We start from the raw sequence: 21,700 nt of genomic DNA, 5'->3' as shown, positions 1-21,700 counted from the left end.
TTCGATCCCCAATGTGATATATTGTGAGATGGGTGAGAGTGGTCTAGTGGTATAGGTGTCCGCATCTCGCCGTAGAGGTGGTGGGTTCGACCCCCAATGTGATATATTGTGAAAAAGGTGAGAGTGGTCAAGTGGCATAGTTGACTGCCTCTCACCCTAGAGGCTGAGGGTTCGATCACCAATGTGATATATTGTGAGAAGGGCGAGAGTGGTCTAGTGGTATAGGTCTCCGCTTCTGACCATAGAGGTTGTGGGTTCGATCCCTAATGTGATATATATATTGTGAGAAGGGTGAGAGGGGTCAAGTGGTATAGGTGTCCGCTTCTCACCCTAGAGATTGTGGGTTCGATTCCCAATGTGATAAATGGTGAGAAGGGTGAGAGTGGTCTAGTGGTATAGGTATCCGCTTCTGACCATAGAGGTTGTGGGTTCGATTCCCAATGTGGTAAATGGTGAGAAGGCTGAGAGTGGTCTAGTGGTATAGGTATCCGCTTCTGACTATAGAGGTTGTAGGTTCGATCCCCAATGTGATATATTGTGAGAAGGGTGAGAGTGGACTAGTGGTATAGGTGTCCGCTTTTCGCCATAGAGGTTGTGAGTTCTATCCCAAAAGTAATATATTGTGAGAAGGGTGAGAGGGGTCAAGTGGTATAGGTGTCCGCTTCTCACCCTAGATGTTTTGGGTTTGATCCCAAATGTGATATATTGTCAGAGGTGAGAGTGGTCTAATTGTATAGGTGTCCGCATCTCACTCTGTTGTGGGTTCGATCTCCGATGTGATATATGGTGAGAAGGGTGAGAGTGGTCTAGTGGTATGGGTGTCCGCCTCTCACCCTTGAGGTTGTGGGTTCGATCCTTAATGTGATGTATTGTGAGAAGGGTGAGAGTTTTCTAGTGGTATAGGTGTCCGCTTTTCACCCTAGAGGTTGTGGGCTAGATCCCCAATGTGATATATTGTGAGAAGGACCAATATACCAATATATTGTGAGTTGGTTTTCGGTTGTTAATATTGCACAACCGCGAAGGGTCAAACTCTAAACACTATTACTGATACTTTTTAATTTCTTGTCCGCTGGCCATCATTCCAATATAAGTATTAAAACGTTCTGGCTCCCGATTTTCAGCTTCAGGTCTCATTAAACCATCAAAGGGTTGTCCGGTTAAAGCAGTGGTTAGCGCACTCGCTCCTTCCCAAAGCGACCCGGGTTCGATTCCTGGCCTGGAACCATGCGACATTTCTCAGCGGTCACTAGACCGGGACAAATATTTTTTTCCTCCGGATTTTGCTCACAGCACAAAACCATACTCTCGCGAAACATTATGCCAACGAGAGTGACTTAAAATAGGTTATGATTAGCTTTTTTCATTCGTTATAAAATATACTTACAAATTATTATGCTTAGACAAGCCATGGACTGACCTCAAAATAAGTATGGTTTATTTGCTGGTCATGACCAAGCATACCTCCACGTTTGAGTCCCTGAGCCAAACCGTTTTTCAGATATTGGATGTAAACCGATTTTTAGATCACCACGACCTTGACCTTTGATCCATTGACCGCAAACTAAAAAGGCTTTATCTGCTGGTTATGGCCAGCCTGTCTACAAAGTTTAAGAATTTTGAGTGTAAGGGTTCTTCATATACTGATCGGAAACCGTGGGGACGGATAGACGTAAAGGTGATCAGATAACTAAATGCCACAACATCCCTAGTATAAAATTTAGGTTTCATGGAGGCAGGTGTGGCACAGGCTTTATAAGAAGAAGGGAATTTCTATTCTCTTCCAGTTTATAAGAGGTATGGCAATAAAACCTGAGCTGGTATTGATATAACATCTTGTCTTTTCTTTAAACGTTTATGGTCATTTTAAGAAAACAATACATGTTCCTTTAACATAAAAGTGTGTGTGAAAAGCTAATGAAAATAAAGTAAGTCATTATATCATATGATCAATTAAGATGTTTTTGAACACCAGACCATGAGCGTATATGTGACATTCAAAGTAATCATAACAAGTTCATTGGTATTTTTTAATAAAAAAATGAGCATGTACGATATTTAAAATGAATTCCACATGATACTCAACAATCAGCAAGAATGCAATTGTCTGTATAAACAAACTGTACTGTATCTATAGGAATGTTAGAAGTACAACAGGGCCCCTATAACAGAAGCAACCTAAGTAAATTTTAAATACTTTCAATTCATTATAAAACATATATAACTGTTTTACCATCAAAATAATAGCAACGTTCATTTATTTATCTAAATTTAACCACACATATCTAATGTGTTTAAAGTCCTCGTCCAAGTATGTTTTCGTAATGTAAACTAATCGAACTGTATGTAAATCAAGAATGACTTCTTTCAACCCTTTTAACATTTAATCCCCTCTCCCTCAATACAATAATAGGCTAACCAAAACATTAATTGATGGCTACGTGGCCACATACTCCCCAGTTACGTAAGCGCTTTCTGAATGTCGCTAATATTTTTTTTATCTGTATCTATATCATAAAGGTTTTTATTGTTTTGATCACTGTCAAATAAGTTAAGCACCATTATGCATTAAAGTCAAATGAGTTAAGCACCATTATGCATTAAAGTTAAATGAGTTAAATGAGTTAAGCACCATTATGCATTAAAGGTAAATGAGTTAAGCACCATTATGCATTAAAGTCAAATGAGTTAAGCACCATTATGCATTAAAGTCAAATGAGTTAAGCACCATTATGCATTAAAGTCAAATGAGTTAAGCGCCATTATGCCTTAAAGTCAAATGAGTTAAGCGCCATTATGCCTTAAAGTCAAATGAGGTAAGCACCATTGTGCATTAAAGTCAAATGAGTTAAGCACCATTGTGCATTAAAGTCAAATGAGTTAAGCACCATTGTGCATTAAAGTCAAATGAGTTAAGCACCATTGTGCATTAAAGTCAAATGAGTTAAGCACCAGCATGCATTAAAGTCAAATGAGTTAAGCACCATTATACATTAAAGTCAAATGAGTTAAGCACCATTATACATTAAAGTCAAATGAGTTAAGCACCATTATGCATTAAAGTCAAATGAGTTAAGCACCATTATGCATTAAAGTCAAATGAGTTAAGCACCATTATGCATTAAAGTCAAATGAGTTAAGCACCATTGTGCATTAAAGTCAAATGAGTTAAGCACCATTGTGCATTAAAGTCAAATGAGTTAAGCACCATTGTGCATTAAAGTTAAATGAGTTAAGCACCATTGTGCATTAAAGTTAAATGAGTTAAGCACCATCATGCATTAAAGTCAAATGAGTTAAGCACCATCATGCATTAAAGTCAAATGAGTTAAGCACCATTGTGCATTAAAGTCAAATGAGTTAAGCACCATTGTGCATTAAAGTCAAATGAGTTAAGCACCATTGTGCATTAAAGTCAAATGAGTTAAGCACCATTGTGCATTAAAGTTAAATGAGTTAAGCACCATTGTGCATTAAAGTCAAATGAGTTAAGCACCATCATGCATTAAAGTTAAATGAGTTAAGCACCATCATGCATCAAAGTCAAATGAGTTAAGCACCATCATGCATCAAAGTCAAATGAGTTAAGCACCATCATGCATTAAAGTCAAATGAGTTAAGCACCATCATGCATTAAAGTCAAATGAGTTAAGCACCATCATGCATTAAAGTCAAATGAGTTAAGCACCATCATGCATTAAAGTCAAATGAGTTAAGCACCATCATGCATTAAAGTCAAATGAGTTAAGCACCATCATGCATTAAAGTCAAATGAGTTAAGCACCATCGTGCATTAAAGTCAAATGAGTTAAGCACCATCGTGCATTAAAGTCAAATGAGTTAAGCACCATTGTGCATTAAAGTTAAATGAGTTAAGCACCATTGTGCATTAAAGTTAAATGAGTTAAGCACCATTATGCATTAAAATTAAATACCAATTGCATCAACCTATATAGTGCACCTTTCAAATCTAAGGAGAAAATAAATTTAACGGTCTTTGGTTTTACATAATGTGAAGCACAGAAAACTCTGCTTTTCAGGTTGAATTTTTCATACCTTTTTGAAATAATACATATATTTAAACAACGTCACACAATATTATAAAAATAAAAGCCATCATTAATACAAATAATTAATGGCTACGTGGCCACACATTCCAGGATACGAAAGCGCCTTTATGTTGCTTATATTTTCGCTGTATCTAAATCATAAAGACTTTTAATTGTTTTGATCATTAAAGTCAAATGAGTTAAACACGATAATGCATTTAATTTAAAAAAAGCATCACTCATCATGCGCAGTTAAAATGTAGGGAGAATAAAAAACCTTTAAACGGCCTTTGGTTTTACATTGTGTTAAACACAGAAAACTTTTAACATCAGGTTAAATAGTTCATACTTTGCTTATCAGGTAATTCTTTATGAAATTATACATTTCAACAGCGTCACACAGTACGAAACAAAGGATTCCGTTGACCGCACTGCTCGCTTAGCCCAACGTTAACTCGCACAAAGCTTGTCAATGACGTCATTTCCGGTATGGTTTGAAGTCATCCAAGGAATATTTGCCATTAAATATCAACTAGCACAAAATTTTAAGCATACAATAAAAGATCACATGATCACTAGTGGATGCGACACTCAATGACATGATACTGTTATCTCACTTGAACAAACAATATCCTCTTTCATTAGAATCCATGTTTATTACCAAATACAAATAATTCAGCATAACTCGAACGTAATGTTTTTACTCGATTGAGTGTTCCGTTTAATGTTTTCATATTCTTTGATCGGTTCCACAGTGCAATGGTAGATACAGCATTTCACAGTGTGAGAGCAGTTCTCCACCAGCTCCCTCAAGCACCGCGCGGACATTGTCACACAGTCCAGGGTAACATCGGTGACAGAGGGTGGGAGGAGTAGCGGGTGATCACCGAGGGTTGTATTCCAGATATATAATTGTTTTAAATGATTCAGCTGGAGAAGTGTCTTACACAATAAGCTAATGTTACTAAAATGGCCAATTTTGAACTTCATTAATTGCTCACAGTTTTGTTCTAATGTCTGTAAAATACTTCTTTCAACCTTTTCTGAAACAATAGATAAATTCAACACAACTAAACTACTCGTATTAATCGTGATATTGGATATCTCAGACCCTTGTATTTCAAAGTATTGTAGACGAGAGCACGCAGAAAGGTCATACTGTCCAGCACGGGAAAACATTTCCACACGGGTGAGAGTGTCCTTTGAGCTGATGAACACATCCTGAAGCTCCTCCTCGCTGATCTCTTCCTGATGTCGCTGGATATATATACGACTTAACTGAGACTTGTTCATCGATATCAAGGTCTTTAAGGTTGACAAATCTGTACTCGCATAATTAATACGAATGTACATAAGATGCAGTTGAATATTCGGTACATTGTTGGCTTTTGCCTCTCTATAACCAGAACAAAGTGCTTCTTGTACTGCATTTACCCAATCATTGTACATGTACATATTTTCGTCGTCACGTTGTTCCATTACAGCAGTTGACATCATAGCAGACATATCTTGTGCAACATCACTGTTTAGACCGCACATGTAGATAAAAACCTGTGATACATCAGGCATTGAAATGTCCTTTAATCGGTTACCTGAAGCTAAATACTTCTGAACTGCTTCGTAGTAATTTGGCTTAAGTACTCTTTGAAACTGCTCGGTATGGTGAGCGATGTGAACTGCAGCAAGGAACTCCTGCACTGTTGTGTGTATAAATGAGAAACTCGATGATTGTCTTGTTAAAGATTGCGACTTTGTTTCTCGCATGAGACCCGATTTCAGAACAAACAGGAGCTCCTCTTGTGTCAAACAGTCAACATTTCGAAACACCAGGGATGACTTTCGGTCCCTCGAATACAATTTCTCAAATGCAAGTTGTGCCAGCTTCAATACGATATTGTAGTAGTTTCGTACATGTTTAGTTTGCTTGAAACATTGTAGCAACGGTGTGCATTCGGGCGAAACACTAAGCACAGGAAGCGATTTTCTCCCAAACATCATGTCCATCATGCATGCGTATATGTCACACAAAGAAAATGATTCATGTACTCCCTCGAACCACAGACAAACTAGCAACAATACAATGATAGGCACAGAGAGTAGACGCGCCAGTCTTCTTCTGGCAACAAATTGGATAAAATCATAACAGCTTTTCTCTTCTGCCACCTTTTCATTAAGGCAAACCAGCGTTTTCTGAACTAACAGCGGTGTGCTAGCTACTCCCTTTATTTCTAGGTATTTGCCTATTTTGGTGTCTTTAATGCGGTTTTGGGACATTCGCCAGGGTCTCGATGTTATCAACACAGTCGTATCTGACGTTTGCCATATATGAGGGATAACTTGGTCTTCTATCGGACATGGACACTTTGTTTCAGTAGGATGCGACCATTCATCCAGCCCATCTGCTATGACGACGCACTTTCGGTTTGACAACACACCTATCATAGTGTCGTAGCCAGCGGCCCTCTCCTCTGGGCTGTAAATAATGTTGATCAGCTGATCTCGAATCATGTCGGACAGTTCACATGTTTCACCGCAATCTCTTAGTTTAATGTGAAACATAAACTCGATGTCTCTAAGAGTGTCCTCATCTTGAAGAAGATCATCCCTGGGCTGTGACAATAATTCACAAAATTCCTCCCTATGAGACCATACATACGATCGATCATCATCAGACAATGAATGGTATAATTCTTGATATTCTCTTTGAACATTATATTTTGCTATCACGTGATCGTAAAACCTTGGAAACAAGTTCGCCAATCCTCTCTGATCTAAACCCTTTTTGTTCAATAGCGGCCGTTTGAAGGAAGTCTTCTCTTCTCTATCTTGATCTGAACCCCTTTCTACAGAGTCTTTCATCGATACAGAGAACTGTGCAGCCCATTTTATGGTGCACATAGCGGAGAATGAGGACTTGCCCATACCTGCCTCGCCCACAACGAAAACTGTATTGGCCAATCCCTTATCTTTACTGAAGATCTGTTTGTAAGAGGAAATAGGCGAACCAGTGTGTTGTTGATCGTGTCCAAGTCTTCTGTGGTCTTTCTTCTCGATCTTCGATGGGACGTAAAACTTGTCCAGTCTCTCATCCTTGTCCGACAGCAGGGGTGATATTGGTGCGCTGTTGAGCTGCTTCCTGTAGTACTTGACTAGCCGTTGACGTAGATCTGTGAATAGTATAAATATACATATTACAAATATCATGCATGAACATGTTAGTTACGTTTTCACGTTACGCTGAAAGTAAATGTTGATAAATGATACAGACTACTTCAGTTGTATGTCTTAACTACATTTTCTGTAACTAAGGGAAATAACACCCGGCAAAATCAGAGCTATCACTGAACGTGATTAAGACCCCGAACGCCGCCATCATAGGAAATGGCAGTAAAATGACTTTGATGCGGAGGTATTTTTTCATATTCTATAAAAAGAATAAATATTATCTGCTGAAGTATATTATATTACATGGCAATTATTATATGCTTTAAACTATCGAAGAACACTAGGAGTGTCCGTAATAAAAATAATAAAATAAACACCAGCTTGAAGCATCCATGAACTTCATTTAAACTGCTATAATTGATAATGAAAAGTAACAAAGGGCAAGAACTCTGTAAAATAATAATCAGTTTAACGTCGTATTATTGCAGAATTGAAAGGACATAAGTTGTGTGTTACAACTGAATCATAATTATTTGAATTTCTTATTTTTCATACATCTTTTTTTGTCCCTATACATTAAGCGCTGTAACGACGTTAAAACAACATCGCCGCATAAACCAAATCGACAACGTTATGCGGTTTTCAACGCATAAACAGGACTTTCTTATGTGGCAAAAAGGCACACTTTACCAAATAACAAATATTTCACAAAATAACAATTAAAACTTATACTAGTACAATAGTGCTTGATCAAGTTTCATCAAGATCGGACCTAGATTGTGTGTCCACTTAACCAAGTTTTGAACTAGACTTTTAGAGAAGTAAATTCTGACAAAGATTTCGAAAGATCGGTTTAAAGCTACACTCTCACAGAAATACCATTTTTACAACTTTTTTTTGTCTTGGAAAGAGCAAATTTTTGCATAAATTTCTGCAAACCAATGATATAAGATTGCTGACAAAAATCAGATCGTAGTTTTTCATATTTCCGTTCGCAAATTAATGTTTTATGGCTTAAACCGGTTTAAGAGAAATGCATAAAACATCATTTTTTGAACTAAAATATAAAATTCTGCGATCTAATTTTTTGTCAGCAGTCTTAAGTAACTGGATTTTCGTAAAAAAATGGCTCGTCCCAGACAAAAAATAAAAAAAGTTGTCAAAACGTTCAATCTGTGAGAGTGCAGCTTTAAATGGTAACCAAACCAATTGACCTTTCTGCGAAAACGTTTGATATATGTTACGACAACGCACAACACCGTCATTTGGGACAATTAGGAAAATTGAATCGTCGTATGACGTAACATAAATTCTCGCCTTTTTGTAAGACTGACGGGCATGTACCCTTGACAATGTGCACTTTCAACGTCATTTCAAACGTTTCTAGAAAAGCCAACGACGGACAAACGACAGAAATCCAACAATCCTCACAGCTCCACATGTGTACACTATGCTCAGATGAGCTAAGAACCACTGGTAATTGTGAGATGATTGTGAAATTCATTCACGACTAGGTCATAATCGTATATCTCTGGTTATCACGGCAACGAAAGGAACACTTTTGAAGATTTTACTGTTTAATGTGTAAAATTTCAACACAACATTAGTTTTGGGCACTTGAACAAGAGGACTCAGATGACTGATATAGGGTAATCATGGACGTTTTTATATCATTGATTGTGTTTTAATGCACTTGTCATTTGTAACCAAGAAAATGTAGATGTGAACACTTCAGGGGGAGTAATAATTTATTTTCAACTTTCAATTTTGGCTCAACTTTAAATAATTACCTTAAAGAATGACCTTAAATTTAACCAATTTGCCTGCCTACTGTTCCCGTATTTTTCAAAATGACAGTAATATGCTACGCCCTAATCTTAATCATCATCATAATCAACAACATCATCACAACCACCATCATCATCACCACAATCACAACCACCAACATCCTCACAACCATCATTATCATCATCATCATCATCATCATCATCGTCATCACCATCGTTTTTGTTGAAATATTAGAACTCTATTTTTTAGCTTTATAATAAATGGTTAAGTTAATCCTCTTTATGTGGCAAAAAGGCACAGTTGCGCCCCATATATGCAATTTCTGCTTTTATAATATTTACATTGAAAATTGGAAAGTTCCTGTGGAAGTCGGTCGGACAAACAGCAAGTGTTTTAATAATGATCGTGATTTGATACCTATAGAATGACTGAATAAACTGTCGATAAAACAAAAGGGTCAAAATTGCCCTTTATCGCTTACCTGATTTTACAAAGGGTTCTAAATTTATTGATCGGAAAACATATTGAACGCCTCCCTCCCGTACGCAGCAGGTGTAACAATCATATGTCCCTTTTTTTTAAACCGGCTTATAAAAAAAATGACACATATGTATCCGTCTGTAATGTTAAAAAGGGCCAAAGAAAGTTTTCAGTCACTTTTATTTCAATGAAATAATTTTGAAATCGGATCAATGGTTGCTGATGAGCAGATTTTCAAAATTGTGGGGTAAAGGGAGCGTTGAGGGTCGCCTTAGAAAGTGGGGTAAAGGGAGTGTTGAGGGTCGCTTTAGGAATTGGGATAAAGGGAGCGTTGAGGGTCGCCTTACGAATTGGGATAAAGGGAGCGTTGAGGGTCGCCTAAGGAATGGGGTAAAGGGAGCGTTGAGGGTCGCCTTAGAAATTGGGATAAAGGGAGCGTTGAGGGTCGCCTTACGAATGAGGTAAAGGGGGCATTGAGGGTCGCCTTAGGAATTGGGGTAAAGGGAGAATTGAGGGTCGCCTTAGGAATATGGGTAAGGGAGCGTTGGGGGTCGCCTTAGGAATGAGGTTACGGGAGCGTTGAGGGTCGCCTTATGAATTGGGGTAAAGGGAGCGTTGAGGGTCGCCTTATGGATTGGGGTAAAGGGAGCGTTGATGGTCGCTTTATGAATTTAGGTTAAGGGAGCGTTGAGGGTCGCCTTATGAATTGAGGTAAAGGGAGCGTTGAGGGTCGCCTAAGGAATTGGGGTAAAGGGAGCGTTGAGGGTCGCTTTAGGAATTGGGGTAAAGGGAGCGTTGAGGGTCGCTTTAGGAATTGGGGTAAAGGGAGCGTTGAGGGTCGCCTTAGGAACTGGGATAAAGTGAGCGTTGAGGGTCGCCTAAGGAATTGGGGTAAAGGGAGCGTTGAGGGTCGCCTTAGGAATTGAGGTAAAGGGAGCGTTGAGGGTCGCCTTAGGAATGAGGTAAAGGGAGCGTTGAGGGTCGCCTTAGGAATTGGGATAAAGTGAGCGTTGAGGGTCGCCTAAAGAATTGGGGTAAAGGGAGCGTTGAGGGTCGCCTTAGAAATTGGGGTAAAGGGAGCGTTAAGGGTCGCCTTAGGAATGAGGTAAAGGGAGCGTTGAGGGTCGCTTTATGAATTGGGGTAAAGGGAGCGTTGGGGGTCTCCTAGGAATGAGGTAAAGGGAGCGTTGAGGGTCGCCTTATGAATTGGGGTAAAGGGAGCGTTGAGGGTCGCCTTATGAATCGGGGTAAAGGGAGCGTTGAGGGTCGCCTTATGAATTGAGGTAAAGGGAGCGTTGAGGGTCGCCTTATAAATTGGGGTAAAGTGAGCGTTAGGGGTCGCCCTAGTAATGAGGTAAAGGGAGCATTGAGGGTCGCCTTAGGAATAGGGCTAAAGGGAGCGTTGAAGGTCGCCTTATGAATTGAGGTAAAGGGAGCGTTGAGGGTCGCCTTATGAATTGGGGTAAAGTGAGCGTTGAGGGTCGCCTAAGGAATTAGGGTAAAGGGAGCGTTGAGGGTCGCCTTAGAAATTGGGGTAAAGGGAGCGTTGAGGGTCGCCTTAGGAATGAGGTAAAGGGAGCGTTGAGGGTCGCCTTAGGAATTGGGATAAAGTGAGCGTTGAGGGTCGCCTAAGGAATTGGGGTAAAGGGAGCGTTGAGGGTCGCCTTAGAAATTGAGGTAAAGGGAGCGTTGAGGGTCGCCTTAGGAATGAGGTAAAGGGAGCGTTGAGGGTCGCCTTAGGAATGAGGTAAAGGGAGCGTTGAGGGTCGCCTTATGAATTGGGGTAAGGGAGCGTTGGGGGTCGCCTTAGGAATGGGGTAAAGGGAGCGTTGAGGGTCGCCTTATGAATTGGGGTAAAGGGAGCGTTGAGGGTCGCCTTATGAATCGGGGTAAAGGGAGCGTTGAGGGTCGCCTTATGAATTGGGGTAAAGGGAGCGTTGAGGGTCGCCTTATGAATCGGGGTAAAGGGAGCGTTGAGGGTCGCCTTAGGAATTGGGGTAAAGGGAGCGTTGAGGGTCGCCTTAGGAATTGGGGTAAAGGGAGCGTTGAGGGTCGCCTTAGGAATTGGGGTAAAGGGAGCGTTGAGGGTCGCCTTATGAATTGGGGTTAAGGGAGCGTTGAGGGTCGCCGTAGAAACTGGGGTAAAGGGAGCGTTGAGGGTCGCCTTAGGAATAGGGGTAAAGGGAGCGTTGAGGGTCGCCTAAGGAATTGGGGTAAAGGGAGCGTTGAGGGTCGCCTTAGAAATTGGGGTAAAGGGAGCGTTGAGGGTCGCCTTAGGAATAGGGGTAAAGGGAGCGTTGAGGGTCGCCTAAGGAATTTGGGTAAAGGGAGCATTGAGGGTCGCCTAAGGAATTGGGGTAAAGGGAGCGTTGAGGGTCGCCTAAGGGATTGGGGTAAAGGGAGCGTTGAGAGTCGCCTAAGAAACGTTTCTGTTATGTTATTTTAAAATCGGGTTGAAGTTTATTAAGTTTTTTATAAAGACAGCTAGAATAAACTAGCAATGCCCCCTGGCAGCCATGTGTTTTTCGAATCAACATGGGGAATTCCACTCATGGTCAAAGGAACATTTTTGTGAAAGTATTTGGATATTTGGCCAGTGGTTTCTGGGCAGATTTGCAAAGGGTTTTTTTTCTTTCGATTTGCATGGCAACCAGAGTTCAGGATGTAACGTCTTTTCTTTGAAGAAATCAGGAACCAGTGGTTTAGGAGAAGTTTGAAAGAAAATGTTGACGATAAAGCCCCATATGTTTTAAGAATCTAAACAGGCATCCAGTTTGACTTGATCGTAAACAACATTAAAATGAAATACCAAGTCACAAGGAGTCACCAATAATCTGGTCATTCTTTAAAATAAAGATGTTTTCTAAAAAAGAACGAAAAATAGATCAAAAAATATAATATAGTAAAAAACATGCTGAGCTGTACCGTTTTGTTGTAAAGTTTGTAACCACCAACAACAACATTGTGTAATGCTTCTTATTGGAGGCACAGAAAACATCATTTAGTATGCTCTATTTATGGCTGCGTAGTTTCTTTTTAATTATTAACAACATTTTCTTTAAAACACTTATCGAGATACAGTCAAAACCCATTGGGACGAACTCCCCTTGGCTGGCTTAAATACCTCGAGACTCTGAAAGTTAGTACCAAGCGGAAATACTTACCTTTAATTTTAAGAAATCGGTCCTTTAATACAGATCGAGCCAATGAGGAATTCGACCATGCGAGTTTGAGCCAAAGGGCTTCGACTGTATTCTTATGTTCAAATCTCCATGAACGGAATACTGTCAAATCATTTATATTCGTGGGCTTGAAATTTTGCCGTTTTTCGAAAAAGTAACATTTCGTGGGTACTTTGAAAAATATATAAAAAATTCGAAACTGCGATCCTAAATCGTCTGCAAATTCACCTGGCTTCGATCTCGTGCTTTGTATCATATACGACATGCAGTTTATGGCACTACAATTGGACAATTATCACAGAAACTCATGTCAATAATCGCTTGATCAGTAACTTAATGGTCATAAATACAGGGGGAGGGGGAGACATCAACCCCACAATTCATTTCTTATATTTACACCAATAGTTCATTTTTTTCATTCAAGAATTGTTAGAAAAAATACTTCATTTAAGTAGACCTTTCAGTAATCCTTTCTTACCCATTCTGTAAATAGAACGACCCATTTTTTCAAATGAAGTCACAATAACGGGGGAAAAGATCAACCACTTGAAATCACTTTTAAACGTAAAATTGAAACATTTATGGCAATTTCACATTTAAGATATAATAAATTAACACTTTTTAAAATGTTGATATATATTTTACGGACCTACCAACAATAGCAAGATAAATAGTTTTCATGTATATTGTTATGCGATGAATGCGATCCGAACATGTTGCGTTCATCGATTGATAAACACAATTGCCGAAAGGCATTCCATTTAAGAAATGGAAGTTGAGGTGTATATATTAGGAGATGATACACCTGGAGCAAATATCCACGTATTGTAAAACTATAAAAAAGCTATAACGCCATGCATCATGTACACAAAAGAATGTAAAGATATAAAAAAACATAAGAAACAAGAGATTTTTGTCAAACATTATGCCCCTCTAAGCGCCATGTTGTCAGGAATATTTGGACAATTGAATAAAATATGCATGGACCGAAATGAAAGCTGGTCAAACTTAGTCATTGACATTGGATGACTTTGAGGCATTTTTAAAATTATGACTATTCAAAGTGTGAGTTTAGTAGGTACAGTATTTAATCTATTCATATGATGACTGATATTTGCATATTATAAAAAACTGTATCCTGCAGCCTTGAATAAGTAAATATGACGAAATTTTACTGATGAATATGAGTTATGACCATGATCTTTGACGCTATGACCTCAAAATCCATAGGAGTCATCAACTGGTCACCCAAAATCTAAATGTTAAGCTTAAGGGTCATGAGTGCGAGCATTGTCAAGTTATCACACAGACAAGCTTTTTTGCGTTTAAGGTCACTGTGACCTTGACCTTCGACCCGAATACCCCTAAAATCAAAAGAGATCATCTACAGGTCAGGCCCAACCCCTAAGTCAAGTTTAAGGGTCATGGGTGCAGGCATTGTCAAGTTATCACACAGACAAGCTTTTTTGCGTTTAAGGTCACTGTGACCTTGACCTTTAACTGATGATTTCTAAAATCAATAGGGGTCATCAACTGGTTAGGCCCAGTCTACATGTCAAGTTTGAGGATCATATATCAAGGCATTATTGGGATATCACTGGGAGTAGCTCTGTTAACTTTTTCACGTTAAAGGTCACTGTGACCTTTACCTTTGGCCTTACGACTCCAAAAATATATAGGGATCATCAACTGGTCAGGCCCAACCTTCATGTCAAGTTTGATGACCATAGGTTGAGGAATTGATGTGTTTGCCTTCAATGTCACTGTGACCTTGACCTTTGATCCAATGACCCCTAAATTCAATAGGGGTCTTTTACTAGTGAGGCCCAACCTCCAAGTCAAGTTTGAGGGCCATGGCTGCAGGCATTGTCAAGTTATCACTCGGACAACTTTTTATAATTCAAGGTCACTTTGACCTTGAGCTTTGTCCGGATGACCCCTAAAAGGAATAGGGGTCATCTACTGGCCAGGCCCAACCTTCATGTCAAGTTTGATGACCATACGTTAAGGAATTGTTGAGTTATCACTCGGACAAGCTTTGGTCTACCGAAGGACCGACCGACCTACCGACCGACCGACATGTGCAAAGCAATATACTTCGAAGGGGGGCATCATAAAGGGGGTATTCATTTCAGAGAAGAATTTTGCTAGTTTGCAGGGTGGCTCCATTCAGTATTTCACAATTTGTGATAGAGACAATATGCAGGTGAATAAAGATACATTAATACATAAATACATATTCACCACAACAGGGATAAACAAATGAAGCCATTGAATGTCAATTAAGCATTGACAGACTGTGAAAAAACAGGAAAAGCGTTTAATTAAAAAACCGATTAAGTATTTGATCAAAGAAATAAGTCCTCAAACACACCATACTAATTAACACGTTTCCATGTGCCGCACAGCTTGTTTTAATGTTATACAATGACTGTCAAGTGACTTTTTAAAAAAGTCATTTAAAAAAATTAATCAAATAATTTCACACTAGCTAGTTGTTATAATGCCAATGATACGTTGTATATAAACACTTATTCTTTTAGACAATTTTAAAATTTAGACATCTTATTAAAATGTAGGCTGAGCCTAAAATATTTGTATAGTAAAAAAAAAAAGAAGAATTTCTATTTATGTATTTGAAGTGTTCGCTTTTAATACGTATGTGATAGATTCTTTAAATATTGAATTTTTAACCAGAGATTTGTACATATTGTGTAGGATAACTTATATATATATATATATATATATATATATATAGTCCAAAGCACCCACGCTGCGCTTTAAGACGAGAAAATGTTAAATTAGAATGTGTAGAAATACTGTAAAATGTAGCTTGCTCGCTGAATGGGTATAACCCGATGGCGAGGGTAAATAAGCTCACCCCCCCCCCCCCAATGACTTCCGTTTCTTTTATTAGAGGGAGAAAAATACTCTTTAGTGTTTGATAGTTATTTGGAACGATTGAATTATTACTTTACCATTGTTTAATCAATTAGGACCATTAAACAAGGAGAAATATATAATTTACATTAAATAATTAATATATTAAATGGCAGGGAAAAAACGACAAAGCAAAGGTAATCATAGCATTGAAAATTCAAACAGTAATCAAGGTAAAAAAACCAGAAAAGGTAGCTCAACTAAGCAGGGATCATCCATGATAATCTTGATCACAGTGTAAGTGAAACTTTGCGGAATGTAAACAGTGTGTTGTACGACAGTTCATTTGCATAGGATAACCCTGCGTTCAAGTCGGCTAGTCCTATGGCCGAGGCGGCTAGGCGTCTGCCATCGGAAGTCCCCGCGCAGCCCGTGTTCACTGGGTCCGTGGTGCCCGTATCTGCGAAGCGATCATCGAATGTCCCCTGGAGTACTTCCGGTCTCACAGGTTGCATGTGCGCCAGCTAGCCTGTCTCCAGGCGTAGTCGTGGACTATTTGAGGCCAATCGTCAACAAATTAAATACTGTTAACAAACGTTTAGATGCCCTGAATACCCTTGAAAAAACAGTCATTTTGAAATCGAGATGAATAAAATGTGGACTAATGAGCATGACCAAAATAAAAGGCCGGACTCTAAAGTTATTGCCGTTGAGGACAGTGTAAACGCTCTGGAATAAAACCTAGCAACAACACAAAGTGAGCTTGATCAAGTTCTTAATGATGAGATAAAAACTAGACACGAACTTCTGTATTTAAAATCGCAATCGATGTGTAATAAATTGGTGTTTGGCAACATTCCGGAAGTACGGGCTGAATCTTGAGCCGAGAGTGAGACCAAACTGCGCAACTTGATAGTGAATAAACTGAAACTTGCACATAACATTGTCGATGCCATACAATTTGAGCGCGTGCACAGAATGAGCGATTTCTACCCGAACAGCAGGTACCCCCGGAAATGGTGGCCAGGTTCTGCAGCTTTAAGGACCGTAAGATCGTGCGACGTCAACGTGAAAAACTGCATAACAGTGATTATTCCTCGCATGAGCAATTTCTCCCTGAGATTTCATTTCGTTGCCATGCGCACATGCCAGCACTGAAGGACGCATAACGCCAGCGTTAACGTGCATGGATTTCGTACGATAGATTGATGGCAAGCAAATTTGAGCCGAACAGCAGCGTAGTGGGCACGAGGGCGCTGGTACCGGAGGTAGGACTGGTAGCGCTAGAGCTACTGCCATGGAGACGGCGGCCCGCGAGTCGGACGGACGGAGGGCCTCCCAAGCAACGGACGGTGCGACAGGCCTGTCTGCGTAGCGGCATGAAGAGGCTTGGCTATCCATTATTACATGAAACGTTAATGGGCTGATATGCTTATAGTGTATAATATATTTTGTTTACCAACACAAATGTATAATAATGTTGTTAATACTGAATATGTTCGAACTAGAACACTATAATCCATGATAATTTGTTTAACAGGAAAGATACAATCAATACCTGTTTAAGTAAATTTACCGAAGTTATTGTTCATGTAACTTATTGTTCATGTAACGGACCCATTATTTTGTAAAAGTAAAGTCTGTTCTTAAAGAAATTATAGCGATTTGTCAAATTCATTGAACTTTTAGAAGCAGTTAATACTTATGTTCTCATACGGTTGTGCAAATTTATTCATCATGATGAAGCATTTGTTATACTTTCTAGTATTGTTAACAATGTTGTGCAATAATAGTAATAGATTTAAATTGTTCCTTGTTGGATGAATAACATACCAGTCCAACATCTTTTGATATTGATGTATATGCATGCATATTTATTTCATCTTTCACTTAATATGCAATTAATTGATTAGAAATTTTATGTCACGTGATATATAATGCAAATTGAACTTATCATGTAACAAGAAACAATATGTTTACGTTACTTAATAATATGTTTAAATCTGAATCTGAATCTGAATATGTACATCGTCGTCAACCAAGGTACTTTCTTATGGTACACTTCATACACACCGTGGGACAATTAGCTGACACAATCTCGTTTTAATGAATATACATGAGGCAGGAGAGACAACTCGTCTTCCATTGAATTCGCATGTGACATTCAAATATTGTTAAATAACTTTTAAGTGTCAGTAGCCTCCGTGGTCGTGTGGTCTTGAATTCTGCCAAATATTATTGTATTGAAAAGGTGGACGCGGTTCAACTCGAGAATAATTTTCAACCGTAAAGCATCTAGTACTTTGCGGTACCAATGAAACTGCCTCATTAATTATTCATGATAACGAGATTTTCGTAGCCACATTGCCCACGTTACACGACTAAGCATAGCGTAGTGTGTCGCGATCGGGGGTATCCGACGATGGTTAATGTCAAACAAAACATTGCATGCAAGTACAAAGAATTGACATTAATTTATTATCATTGAGGTCAAATTATATATAATATAAAACATATTTATAGCTAAATAAACAATGATTTAGATATTTTCTTACTTTTAAGTTGTATACCGCGACCGTGAATATGCATGTGAATAATTGTATACCCTTTAACGTAGCCAGTATGACTTCAGAATTAAACGTCAACTTTTCGTTTGGATCTTGATTTCGTGGATAAGCCAACCCAGGAAAATTATTGTCCCACGAGTATTTATGATTTCACAGTATTTAAAATGGTCAAAACCTGATACACATACCAATAAAATACATGCCAATCTGTATAACATATTTAGTGTACATACAATGTTTGTTTCTCATTATTGTTATTTCGTGCTATTAGTTTCAGATAATTACCTTCTCTTTGTTCCGCCTCTGACAGGACAGAAACAGCTTTTATCTTCTGCAAGGCCTCCAACTTCCGTTTAACGACTTGAACAGTGTTTTCAATCTCGAGTTTCCTCTTCTTCGTGACCACGCTTGCAGCTGTAACTGCATCTTCTAATTGACTCTTACCAGTTACGAGGACAGTCTGACACTCCAACAATTTTTCTTCAATGGCAGTTTTACCCTGCGACACAACGCCTTCTAGATCTTTCTTTCCAGTTTCCGCAGACTCCGCTAACTGACGTTTGCCAGCTTCTATCGTCGCTCTAGCTTCTTCTAGTAGTTCCTTCTCGTCTTCGGTAGATATTGAAAGGGGGTCTTGTTTAAGCTGTAAACGATTAGATTAGTTACTTGCAAAGTGAAAGAGTATTGAAGGGTGCATATTAACTGGCGCTCGTACATGAATATGAAAAAAATGGCTAAATACCTAATTTAAATCTATACCTGTAACATGGACAATACGTCAACAAGTATAAATATGTTAAGTCATGACAAAAGACATAATAACTTATTTTAGAGAATAATGTTTTGATATATTAAATACATACATTTCTAACCGGAAACAACAACAATTGAATAAAGAGTAAAACCATTTTTGTACTATTGAAAGACCATTTTAAGCGCTGTGTGTCAAATAGACACAAACATTAACCTGTTTCAGTTTAAGAACAGCTTGCTGGGCATCCTTGTCACTAGCCAGAAATGTAGAGTCTGTCAGAAGCCTGTTTAGAGTGGCGAAGTAATCAGTTAGGTCTTTGTTTGTCACATTGAGATCCGGGGAATGGCGAATTTTGCGGCCTATCTCACGTGCCTAGAATTAAAGTATATGTCATAAATAGTAATAATAATATGTACTAAATATCAACTGTTCAAGATATTTGTGTAAAACTATTATCTGTTGACATGGACTATAGGTCACAGCCCAAATTCATATATACAGTATGCAGTTTGTGTTTGATAGAGCCCTTTGTTCATGTACATGTATAAAAAGGTTCCAAAATAACCACAGAGATAAATTTTCTATTATTTTAATTATTTGTTTTTTCTTTAAACGTAAACACACAAACAATATAAAACCAAAACATCGTAAAATAATACCCATACTTGTACTAGTGCATCTTATATAATATTTTAAAAATGCAAATTGCAGTCAAATGCCAGATTTCCTTAAAGGTACTATGCAGCCTTATTTTAAACTTTTCGGTATAGGTTCTATTCGGCATCATATTTTGATTGGTAATTTTCTTACGAAAATTTACGATCATTTTACCTGTTTCCGAACGGTATATTACGCTACATTTCATACCTGTACGGAAAATGACGGAAATATTTCCGGAAAAGTGCGAAGTCGATGATCAGACTGTGACGTCACAGTCGTGAATCCAAAATGTCTGACAGCGAGAATTACACAACTGACGGAGATGAATCGATTGATTTTTCGGATACTAGCTCGTATGACGCTGAAAATAACATTGTTCCATATCAGTTTGAACCATTAAATAGGGATGATTTAATTGAAGACGACATTAATCGTCTAGATCTTCACGACGGAGATGATGGAAATCGAATTGGCAACACGAACTGGTAACCTAAAGTTACTAAACTTAATTTGAACTTCTTTATCTATGCGGAATCGATACCCAAAAATGTTAAAATGCAAATTCAATTTGAATACAAGTTTGGTTTTAAGTCATTCAGTGTCACTGTTTTTATATTTTGTAATTCATGTGACAATTAAGAATGTCGTGTAATTCAACATTTGTCAAAACTGAAATGTCTGAAAATACATGAACGTGACTATCTGTACTATAATATTTTCATAACTATTGCTTGGTTTATAAATTATTTTGTACATCAAATTTCTAATCTAGATTATCATTTATAATCCCATATCCAGCAAAAGAACTTGATTATAGTAATTTTGTAGTTTATTTGATGATTTAATTGTTTTAGGTGCAGATGCAATAGCTGTATTGCTATGCATACAGAGCGGGAATCGGTATGCTGCCGTGATGTTGAACAAACAAACTTCAAACTGGATGTGTTCAATGAAGAAGCCCATGACATTGAATGTATAACAGACCACCCCGGGTTTGGCACTGTTTGCCTGGACCGCTATGTGCTAGAGACTGCATACTACCAGTACAGACAGCAGTATGGAGTGCCGCAACAGGAAGATAATGAGTAAGTCTTAGTTGTATAAAAGAAATAATCAATGCATGTGGTTCAAAGTTTATTTACATTCTGTCAGTCACTAGAATGCTATCACATGATATTCTTAGAACTTCATTTTGTTTTAATATCATCAATATTATAACCGCATATAAAAATTAACCCCCTATAATTGGGAGTTACTTGTATAATTTCACATTGGTTTGACATCTTATTTTGCAGGCAACAGAGATATGTGGCATATCGCCAGTTTGTCAGATGGTGTTGGGGATATTTGGGAAGAGAGGTGCGTGTTGTACTTCCATCATGTGCAGTTCAAAGGATTAGGGCGCAGTTTCCATCACAGCAGTATGAGGGATTTCAGGACTTATAGGCAGTCATGACAGATGTTTGCGACATATTGTTTGCTACTTATGTGTCAGATTTCAATTTTACTATTCCAATATTTTACCACAAGTGTTTTGTGTTTTTTGTGATGAATCAATTGAAATAAAATGTTTGACAGGTTGGATTACTTTTGCATTTGTTTGAACTACGAAAATGATTCCTTAGTGCAAGGCCATGCCAATATTCAATATCCATCATATATGCATGAAGCATTTGTTCCATGTTGTCATGTTTTGGTCACTCCTTAGTTAAATGAGTAAAGCTTGTAATGACAACAATTAAAGGGTCTGTCTGACAAATTATTTACTAGTGGAAGTAATTTGAAGAAGAGCACTTTAACATATATCCTTCAAATAATTCAAAGTTGTTTGAGTCGCCCCAGCCCATGTGATAGGGACATAATGGCAACTACATTAAACTTTATCCATCGCAATGCAACAGTTTTAGCTGTAAAATCGACTGATCACTTTGTCTAATTTGACATATTGCCCACTATCCATAAACTGAGTTTCATGAACTAGCTTTGATACTTCTTGAATTATCACAGGAACATATTGGCTATATCTTTAATGTCAAGGGCAATAACTCGCTCTGATGAAAAAATAAACTAACGTGCATAATCTTCATATTACTATCTATCCACATACCAAGTTTCATCAACTTAGCTAGAGAACTCTTTTAGTATTCCAAGGACCGATAATTTTTCCATCAACAG

At 38.3% G+C, this 21,700-nt stretch overlaps 2 protein-coding genes across 2 annotated transcripts in view; one reads left to right on the top strand and one right to left on the bottom strand.

The window, feature by feature from the left end:
• Positions 1-1,872: 1,872 nt before the first annotated feature.
• LOC128234762 (uncharacterized) overlaps positions 1,873-21,700 on the bottom strand; it is a 64,464-nt gene continuing 44,636 nt past the window's right edge. Inside the window, exons 3-5 of the mRNA XM_052949256.1 lie at positions 19,079-19,237; positions 18,397-18,754; positions 1,873-7,216 (exon numbers count right to left, since the gene is read on the bottom strand). Of these exons, the coding sequence (XP_052805216.1) occupies positions 4,725-7,216; positions 18,397-18,754; positions 19,079-19,237 (3,009 nt within the window). The 3' untranslated portion in view covers positions 1,873-4,724. The remainder of the gene's footprint in view (positions 7,217-18,396; positions 18,755-19,078; positions 19,238-21,700) is intronic.
• LOC128234766 (P2X purinoceptor 7-like) lies at positions 19,602-21,107 on the top strand. The gene is made up of 3 exons (XM_052949268.1): positions 19,602-20,010; positions 20,380-20,610; positions 20,821-21,107. Exons 1-3 carry the CDS (start codon positions 19,814-19,816, stop codon positions 20,969-20,971), a joined length of 579 nt encoding a protein of 192 aa, XP_052805228.1. The 5' UTR covers positions 19,602-19,813; the 3' UTR covers positions 20,972-21,107.

This window comes from Mya arenaria, chromosome 5, assembly GCF_026914265.1.
Source record: "Mya arenaria isolate MELC-2E11 chromosome 5, ASM2691426v1".
Taxonomy (NCBI): domain Eukaryota; kingdom Metazoa; phylum Mollusca; class Bivalvia; order Myida; family Myidae; genus Mya; species Mya arenaria.
Note: the sequence above shows the minus strand (reverse complement) of the source record. Positions and strands in the feature narration are given on the sequence as shown.